Here is a 10,827-nt window from a genome sequence, read left to right on the forward strand (position 1 = left end):
GTTACCAACTTTTCTAATTTCAATATAAGTTATATTATAATGCTTTCTTTGGAATAATGCACAAAGAGTCAGGAGGCAGATTTAATGATCTGCAGAGACTTTAGTTGAAACTTGCAAGTGAGTCAGTTATCACATACACACACAGTGAGTCAGTTATCATGTACACACACAGTGAGTCAGTTATCATGTACACACACGCAGGGCCGGATTCAGGTAATCATGGGCCCCTAGGCTATTCCTTCTCACAGCCTTCAAGTGGCTCTTAAACCGTTCGTGCTCACCCACTCGTGTTGTTGCATTCTTCCAGTCACTGTAGCCTGTGGTGAATGGTGCAGATTGACAATGATCATCCCCAAATAATTTGCACGCAAAACAAAACACTGTGTGCCCTTTGAGGGAGAATATAACAGCCATTCCCTTGCCAAGACTTCACCATTTGCCGGTTTTTCTTTTAAATTTGACTTTGCGAAAAAAAACGTTTCTAACCAATCAAAGGCCCCCTCCGCCACACGTCAGGCCCCGAGGCTGTAACCTAGTTAGCCTATGTGCTAATCCGGCTTTGCACACACGTAGCATAACAGAGAAGTGACTGGAGTCAGAGAGGGATGTTACAACTTGCATACACATACTGGCACACACACTCTAAAAACAGATACTGCATATTACTTAATTTAATTGATGTAACATTATTACACTCAAAAATATGGAGTAGATTTCAAAGCTTAGAAATCAAGTAAAACAAACCATGAATAATGAGTAGATTTACTTAATATTTTCTATTCATAGTTTATTCTCAAAAATATCAATGAAACATACAGTAATTATTCTAAAATATTTACACAATGTAATCTGTCAGTCAAGTAATACATTTTGTTGATTAAATAAACTTACTTTATTTATTACATTTCACACAAATATTTCTGTTTAATTTTTACTCATGAATTTTGACTAAGTTAACCCAAATGCTCACCAAAATGATGTTTACTCATCTTTTTCAAGCAAAAAATACTTTTATATTACTGTTACATTTACTAAGCCCTTGAAATATTTTGTTATTTCCATGGTCATTCAGTTCCTAGCAAGATCTGGGGGATGAGTTTTAATTAAGGAGACAGCAGATGATTCAAGAACCTGACCTTGAACACATCTGCTGTGTGTTCAGAACATATTTTATTATTAATTTTTTTATCCTTTATTTAACCAGGTTAGTCTCATTGAGATTAAAATCTCTTTTTCAAGAGAGACCTGGCCAAGATGGACAGCAGAACACAGTTACACATAAAACACAATAGAAAATACAAGTTCGATATTAAGTACAGTTGTAAAACATAAAAATAAGATTCTCAACTAAAAACATTCACAATTTCCGATGGAGTCCAACTTCAAACTCTTAACAACAGCCCTAAATTCAGATAAAGTCCCTCCCCCCCCCCCCATTCTTTCATCTTGTGTCTCACAGGATACAGGTGTAATAATTCATAGATTATAATCAAGCAATGCATTTAGGGAGTTTCTAGTCCATGAACTTTTAACCATCGTGAACATGCATACATCTGTGTAGAGCCAAAATCTTAGTAGGCAGATTTACTCTTCAAGGCTAAGAGTAAAACAGTGTTGACCACCAGAGTTCAATGTGAGGTGAACAGAATGTTTAGCATTACAATGTTATACAATCATAGGAAATAGATTTTGTGAGAGAGAGAGAGAGAGAGAGAGAGAGAGAGAGAGAGAGAGAGAGAGAGAAACGGCGACCCACTGTTAAATTGTATGGATCCGAACATGCAAGTTTTTTTTTAAATATTTGTATCAAGCTCTTGCCTGTACTACAATAGGCCTACACATTAATAAAAGGGCAATATGCTCCTACAAGTCACAAGAGAGTGATTTCCCTTTTGGCCAACGATTAATGGGTGTGCTCTTATTGATGAATTAGCTACTTTTACATTGCATTCAGGGGTGGATTACTGCACGGGCACACCGGGCACAGGGGCCCAAGGGCTCAGGGGGGCCCTTAGCCAGAGATACTGATAGTATCTTTTCATGTTGTATAGTCAAAGAGCTCAGTCACTCATGTCAATAACAGGGTCCAAAAAGGAATAGCCTAAATATAAAGATACTCATCAGAATGTAACAAGATAGAAATCATCATGGGCCCCTCAACTAGTAGGGGAGAAATACAAAAGCAAATTAAAAAGAACAGCATTAGTAGCTCTGTCTAAGGGGCTCCATTATGGGCCTTGAAGCCCCCTCACACATACAGAAATAAGCTTTCTATGTGTGAATTCTAAATTGTTCATAAAAAGTAGCTATCCACCCTTTCTTTATCTGTTGAAATGGGCCCCTCCATCATAGAACAGGTCTGCAGACCAATCTACTGTTTTTACAGTTGCAGAGTAAAGAGTGCTACCTGTTTAAGAAAAATCTGAAAAATAATGTTCCTTCTGCATCTCAGGAGTTGATATAGCCTCTAAAATGTCCTCTCAAAGTGCACCAGATTGATGCATTTTCCTGTGGGAAACACTGACTTCCTAATATGTTTTTGCCATTCATTGGAAACACACTGAATGTCTCTGTCGCTTGCACCGAGCCGTCTCTGTGCATACATTTACCGGCATAATACACTCACAACACCGGTGGTCACGTGGTTTTAAAAAAAATCAACGCGACCCACCTCATGTGTATTTGAAGCATATGCTGCACGCGCCATGAAAAAAAACTAAATTTTTCAGTAAAAATGATTCGGTCAAACACAGAAAGAGTTTTTTTTTAACCCTATATTTCTCTTTCTGTGATGTCACGAGAAAGAGAAATATAGGGTTAAAAAAAACACTCTTTCTGCCTTTTCTCAGGCTAGGATGAACCGATTTTAATTTTTTTCGCACATTTATACTACATAGGATCTCAGAATTCAATACACCTTCATATTCAAACCGGTGAAGTAGGCCTTTAAATGTTTGATATCAGGGCAGAAACAGATCAAATAAAGATTTTCTGAAGTCAACTCTGATTGTGTTTTATATTAATCATAATTATAATACCTGATACTGGGGAATTTGATGAAATATTCTGTCGTGGTGTTGTCAGTGTATAGAGGTTGAGTCAATGTTCCTCTTTCTATTAACCTGTTGATCAATAGTTTCACCATCGTCTCCACAGAAAGAATATCAACAGAGTCTGCTTTAATAAGAGGAAACTACACACACACACACACAGTTAGTGCACTCACTCACACACTCACAGTTTATTAAATCACATCAAATCAGTTTTATTTCTAAAGTCAACACACACACACACACACACACACACACACACACACACACACACACACACACACACACACACACACACACACCTTACCTTGGACCACCTCTGGCTCAGTATTTGAGGGGCGGGGCATAAGATTGGATTCAAAATAATTTACTTTTGTTCAATTTATTGTTTGTTTAAATTATTTGTGTGGCTTGTTGACATAGTGGCGGTTTGTTCTTACAAGTACATTTTTGAGAATGCAAAAGTTAGGGAGGCAGCTGGGGGGGAGGGGCAAGGCTCTTCAGTGGGGGGGCCGCTGCCCCCCCCCCCCCCGCACCCCTGTAGAACCGCCCCTGCACACCGGGGATGAGACGGATATAAAAGCAAGAGGAAAGATCAAGGCACAATGTTATGATGAAATAAACAAGTTAAAGAACGTCCCAAGTGTAGCATACTGCTGCATCCTAAATAGATTATGTTTATGATAAGATGTAGTATTTAGAATAGAGAAAAGAAAGAGGAGGAGATTTGGAACGCAGGGAGAATTAAAGGAATACTTCACCCATACGGAACCGGCGTTCTATCATTATAAAATCACTATTATAATATAATGAATGAGGTTTTTCTTCCCTCAGTCTTCCCTTGGCCCAGCTGTCCTGTTAATCCTAACCCTTACTGTGATGTCACAAGAAGGAAACTGTAGGGTTAGACAGTGAGACCATAAAACACTGTTTCTGCCTTTTCTCAGGCTAGGATGAACCGATTTCTAAAATCTTTGCACATTTATAACTACATAGGATCTCAGAGTTCAATACACCTTCATATTTCCACCAGTGAAGTAGGACTTTAAGTTTTCAAGATGTCAGGGACAGCGGTTGTTGTGTTGTGGATGTAAAAACACTGGACACACACACACACACACACACACACACACACACACACACACACACACACACACACACACACACACACACACACACACACACACACACACACACACACACACACACAAAGAGACACGGAAACCAGCAGGTATTTCTAAAGAACTATATTTACATAATACTCTTGTTTTACAGAGAACCATATCAAAAGTATAAAATACTTACAAAACATCGGCGGCCTTTTGCTGCTGCTTCAATATATAAAAATAACTTCTATCTTCTCCATGTCGTTAGGAAAGGCATACATACAAAAAAATATATTTATAGACATTTACAGTTTAACAGTTAACAGTTTTCAACCCAAAGAAAATAAAATAAAAAAAACTTCCCCGGGAGGCCAAGATGGGTGATTTCAAAAGACCAAAACTTTATCGACTAAAACATACACGTTTGCGGAACACAAATGTGTCTTTGAATAGTCGTAAACAGTACAGTAGATAGAAGAATGGGTCACAGTTACACATTGGGTCAGAATTCATGATATTAGTCCGATTCCGCATTCGTAGGGTGTGTTTTTTTTACCTCATTGTTTGGCGACTTTTTGAATTTAAGAATAATTTTATGGGTAAAATCTTTTGTGATCCAAACTATGAAAAAGTTATAATTTAATTTCAAGCAGGAATGTATGAATTATTTTCATATTTTGTAAAAGATGTGAATTGAGGTCTTATTTCCCCCCCCCCTCCCTCCATTGTCAAATATACATTCCTAGTCTGTATGAGAACCATATGGACACAGTGCTAATTTGCGTCTCTTTGAAAACGTGAATCTTTTTAGCAAAAATTTTGCGTTTGTAATGTGGAGTTTGTGAAGTCAGAATTTCAAGTAAGAAATAGTGAATTATTTTCATGACTTGTAAATTATGTTTTTTTCTTTTTCTTTTTCTGAACAAAACAATTTTTATCTTGTGTTTTACTTTACATCTAGAGGAAGATGTCGAGTTCTAAAAGTGTCACGGAAACATGGGTTGCGTTCCGAATCGCATACTTTCTACTATATAGTATGGTAGAAAAAAGATTTAGGATGTCCCGATTCTTGTGGCCAGATTTAGGATGGTTAGAAGTACCCGGATGTCCTACTTCATGCGGCCAAGATTGTTAGTGTTGAAAACTGCATCCTATTTGGGGCGATTCTGACTCACAATCCAGTGCGCACGTGAAGTGACGTCACATCGACGAAGCCTCCATATGAAAACAAACGGGGATGAGACGGATATAAAAGCAAAAGGCAAGATCAAGGCGCAATGTTATGATGAAATAAGAGAGTAAAGTATGTCCCAATAGTATGCCTACTGCATCCTAACTAGATAATTTTTATCGTCGGATGTAGTATGTAGAATAGAAAAAAGAAAGAGTAGGAGATTCGGAACGCAACCTTAGAATTTTTTCGATCTGAAACCTGGAACTTGAGCATCAGATTTCATAGTATTTAATGCTTCATCTGTTGACGCATTTCTCTCCAAGAATAAAAAAATTAAAAAAAAAGCTTTTAGACTTCAGGAATTTATGTTTTAAACTGCGTGGCTGCAACCTGTGACTCACGTTTAATGCTGAGAACGTTTCACATTTTGAAACTCATAATGTGGGTGTGGTTTACTGTGTGTGTCTTTAAGAACAAGTGGGGATTTCTTTCTAGTAAAAACAAAAAAGGAACAAAAAATTAATGTTTAACCAGCAACTACGTCCACATTTCTTCTAAGAAACTGATTTTTCTTCTGAAATGGAAAAGGTATGATTCAGTCTTTTTTGCAAGTGCTTTCTATTGAAGAACAAGATTTATTTATGTGTGTGTGTGTGTGTGTGTGTGTGTGTGTGTGTGTGTGTGTGTCAAAAATGTGAAGTTGAGAAATGAGCTGCTCTATTCAGAATCTGGTTTATGTTTACTGTCTGTCATTTCCCTACAAACAAAACTGGCTGCACTGTTATAGAAATGTAAATAGTAGCTCTCTGTGTGTGTGTGTGTGTGTGTGTGTGTGTGTGTGTGTGTGTGTGTGTGTGTGTGTGTGTGTGTGTGTGTGTGTGTGTGTGTGTGTGTGTGTGTGTGTGTGTGTGTGTGTGTGTGTGTGTGTGTGTGTGTGTGTGTGTGTGTGTGTGTGTGTTTGTTGTATGATGATCCACATATTTGCCTACAGTATGGAAATGAACTACGTTTGGCTTCTATCACAGTAACATCCTGTAGTAAAATATCTCTTCAGGAATACTATATAACTAAAAAAAAAAAAAAAATCAAATTTTTTTTTTTTTGTGAGTTGATATCAATGTTAATGGAATTTGTTTTGCTGCAGATTTTAGAACATCGCGAAATATGGGATCGTTGTCCAATGAATCGATTTTATATCTAATATCGTATTGTGATGAAACCAGAGATTTGATTAAAAAAAATGATAATAATATTTTACAGCCCTTGTAAGGACAGAGAAATAAACAGAAACCTAATTGAACAGTTTTCAGTCAGCAATATGGACCTCCCAAAGCGCTGTGTGTGTGTGTGTGTGAGACAGTGTGTGTGTGTCTGCTTGCCTGCATGTGTGTGTGTGTGTGTCTGCTTGCGTGCGTGCGTGTGTGCGTCTGTCTGTCTGTCTGTAAGAAAACCCACAATGGTCAGAATGCTCTAAACGCAATAGTTTTTTTTGCCTGATAATGTAACCACCTTTTACATTTTGAATTTGGAGTGAGCAGAATATTTTTCTATCAATGTGCATTGACATTTTTTGTTAATTCTTTTTAGTTGATTCTTCTGCACAAAAACACAACCGCTATCTATGTCTGTTAGCTATTCGAAGCACGTCACTTTAAGTGTTGAAAATAAGAAGTAGGCTAGCTATAAATCTCAAAATATAGAATCTATATTTAAAGGGGGAGTCAGTGATTCTAGAGAACGCTTGTTGAGAAAATCACTATATGAGTGAATATCTCCTCATGATCCACTACCTGTCTGTACTGTGTGTGTGTGTGTGCGTGCTCTGCTAAAACCATCCAGTGTTAATACACAGCCTAGGCTCTGTAAACCGAAAACAATTACTTTTAGTTATTGTTGAACTGAAATTAGTTGGGGTTAGTTTGAAATAAAACTGTTATTAGTTGTAACATTATGGATTTTCTTACATAAAAAAAAAATAAAAAAAATTATGGGCTCTTCTTTCGTGGCTAACGTAAACAAAAGCTAATGTTCAAAATGGGCCTCCCGGTTAGCTCCAGTGAGAGTGTGTCTGTCTCTGTGTCTCTGTGTCTCTTCAGTCCCTAGTGGTGACTGGCTAACAGTTCATCCAGGTCAGCCATCCATTCCTGTGCGCTCTGCCCTTTAAGCAGAGAATCCACCAGCTCGCTCTCTCCGGCGAAACTCCCTGACGCCACGTTATAACCAAACGACACCTGCTGCTGCATCTGGCTAGCTGTCCGTGTCACCTGGTAGCCTTGGTTACACTGTAGCCCTTGCTGCTGCCGCCCGTTGCTAGCCGCCGCCGCCGCCGCTTGTTGCTGTGCGAAAGCCGCCATGTCAGCTGGTAGAATCGCTTGGCTCTGATTGGTCTGCTGAGTTTGTTGAGTATTTGGCGGTGGGACCCTTTGCTGCTGAGCGGACGCCATATTGGTTTGCTGCTGTTGTTGTTGTTGTTGCATCATCTGCTGTTGCGTCAGACCTACCATTGTACGTCCACTAGCTCCAAACGTAGCCGCGGCGTTGGAGGTAGCATTGCCCTGTTGCATCTTGGGATTGATGCGATTCTGTTGGATGTGGAAGGCGTGGTTGTTTGCTGTCGTCTGATTGGCTAGTTGCTGCTGTTGTTGTTGCTGCTGCTGTTGCCAGACAACGCTCTGGGCTTGTTGCATAGCGCCCGGGAGGCTCTGCATAGCGCTAGGTAGTCGCGCCGCGGCGGCCGCTAGCTGCTGCTGCTTCAACATGGCGGCGTTGGGCTGAGTCTTTAGATGCTGCTGCTGCTGCTGCTGAGCCAGGAGGTTCTGCCTGGAAGGACAGAGAGAGAGAGAGAGTTTTTAATTGATATTTATTCCATAATTGAGACTCATTAACGATCCGGTTACCACTATCCATACTTTTTACCATGTCATTTGGAGAGTTAGTTGCATGATAGTAACTGACTATGACTGGATCCAAGACATTTGAACTGGTAACTTCTCAAATCTGGACAGTTATTCTGACAGCAGAAAATAGAAGGTTGGATTATAAACGTTATAAACAGACGGACAGACAGACCTGTATGCGGCTTGCCCTCGTTGCTGACAGACAGACAGACAGACAGAGGGAGGGACAGACAGACACACACACAGACAGACACACATACAGACACACAGACAGAGGGAGAGACAGACAGACAGACAGACAGAGGGAGGGACAGAGGGAGAGACAGACAGACAGACAGACAGAGGGAGGGAGGGAGAGACAGACAGACAGACAGACAGAGGGAGGGACAGAGGGAGAGACAGACAGACAGACAGACAGACAGACAGACAGAGGGACAGACAAACACACACACAGACAGACAGACAGACAGACAGAGAGACAGACAGACAGAGGGAGAGACAGACACACACACAGACAGAGGGACAGACAAACACACACACAGACAGACAGACAGACAGACAGACAGAGAGACAGACAGACAGAGAGAGAGAGAGACAGACAGACAGAGGGAGAGACAGACAGACAGACAGACAGACAGACAGACAGACAGACAGACAGACAGACCTGTATGCAGCGCTCATGGCTCCCAGTGGCTGTCCCCATCGTTGCTGACAGACACACAGACAGACACACAGACAGACAGACAGACAGACAGACAGACAGAGAGACAGAGGGAGAGACAGACAGACAGACAGACAGACAGACAGACAGACAGACAGACAGACAGACAGACAGACAGACAGACCTGTATGCGGCGCTCATGGCTCCCAGTGGCTGTCCCCCTCGTTGCTGGTGCAGGTTCATACTGTTGTAGAGAACCTGTTGCACGTCCACATTCCCGCCACACGCTGCTGCCATGGCGATGTCAGACTGGCTTCCTGTTGGAGGCGGGGCTCCGGTGGCCAATATCAGCTGTCCCTGGCTCTGACCCTGGCCCTGGTTAGCCAATAGCAGGCCAGGGTTCTGAGGGAACATCCTTTGGGCTCCGGGGGCGGGGCCGACCATCGAACCCACGGACACCATGGGCTGAGAGGGAGCTGGGGGGGAGAGAGAAAAGAAGGGATTAAAAAAAATGCGACATTTTTTTTTTTTATATTAAAAAGGTGCAGTGTGTAATATGACATCATCAAGAAAGTTCTACAAAGTTCTAGAATGCAACACTCCCTGGGTAACCCCACCCCTTTAGAATAATAACAGAAGCTACAGTGGCCTACAAGGACAAGAACAATTAAAATTTTTAAACAATGCACCTGATGACATTCCATCTATGACACTTTCAAGATGGCGGCACTAGGCCTTGGTCCAAAATATGCAGAAATATGGACATATACGAGACCCTTTCTAAGGGGAAAAAAAATTATAAAAAAAAAAAAAAATCAGCTATTATGCACTAAATTAAATGTACTTATGGATATTAAAATTACGTTCTACAAAATCTGCTAGGAAATAAAACCCAAAATTCTACACACTGCAGGTTTAAGAGGAAAAATAAAGAGTAATTTACAAAAGTCAATGTAACCCAATTACGTTGATTGTGCGTAAAATACATAACACAAAAAATATGTTGACCCATCTCTCCGTATACATACCCTCGATTAACAATTTATTTTCAAAATGAAAAGTTAAAAACAACAAGAAAAAAATAGAGGCAGCCGGGGAGAGAAGGGTCAGAGATTTTAAAAAATGCAAAAAAATACTATATTACATGTCATTTATCAGACGCTTTTATCCGAAGCGACTTACAACTGGAGCACACATTCATACACCGATAGCAGCAGCAGCTACCCATGCAGGGTGCAAGCTAACTATCAGGAGACATTTAGGGTTCAGTGTCTCTTTGCCCCGGGACACTTCCCTGCGTTCCAAATCACATACTCTTTCTTTTTACTACACTACATACTAAAGTAAAGAAGAGTTTTAGTCTTTTTACTACACTACATACTAAAGTACAGAAGAGTTTTAGTCTTTTTACTACACTACATACTAAAGTACAGAAGAGTTTTAGTCTTTTTACTACACTACATACTAAAGTACAGAAGAGTTTTAGTCTTTTTACTACACTACATACTAAAGTACAGAAGAGTTTTAGGGCCACAGGAGAAAAAAAAAAAAATAAATCAGATGAGGATTTTTTTTATTTATTTTTTTTTTTTTGAGAAATGTCAAGAATAAAGACGAATACTGCAAAATGCTATTGGAGTAAGTGGGGTATCTGGGTATTTTTGGCATACTGCAATTGACGTGCTTGTATTGGGACATCCTAAATCATTTTCTGGCGTACTACACTAAATAGTATACAAGTATGAGTATTGGAACGCAGGGAAACTTTATTTTATCTTAGAGGAAAAATAAAGAGTAGTTTCATTTAGGGCTGCTATGACATGTCAAACTAACTGCTTAGCTCCATAAAGCAAAAACACATTGCACTGTTTACTAGGGCTGCAACTAACGATTATTTTGATAATCGATGAATGTCGATTATTTTCTCGATTAATTGATT

General features: G+C 39.9%; 2 protein-coding genes across 2 annotated transcripts in view; both read right to left on the bottom strand.

The window, feature by feature from the left end:
• The window catches only part of ltc4s (leukotriene C4 synthase), a 21,784-nt gene that overhangs the window by 7,390 nt on the left and 3,567 nt on the right, over positions 1-10,827 (bottom strand). The window lies entirely within an intron of this gene.
• LOC307256618 (uncharacterized protein) lies at positions 6,795-9,900 on the bottom strand (the record flags this gene model as incomplete). Its single annotated transcript, XM_080035649.1, has 3 exons — positions 6,795-8,150; positions 9,073-9,364; positions 9,897-9,900. 3 exons carry the CDS (start codon positions 9,898-9,900, stop codon positions 7,430-7,432), a joined length of 1,017 nt encoding a protein of 338 aa, XP_079891775.1. The 3' UTR covers positions 6,795-7,429.

This window comes from Ammodytes marinus (assembly GCF_949987685.1).
Source record: "Ammodytes marinus genome assembly, chromosome: 10".
Taxonomy (NCBI): Eukaryota; Metazoa; Chordata; class Actinopteri; order Uranoscopiformes; family Ammodytidae; genus Ammodytes; species Ammodytes marinus.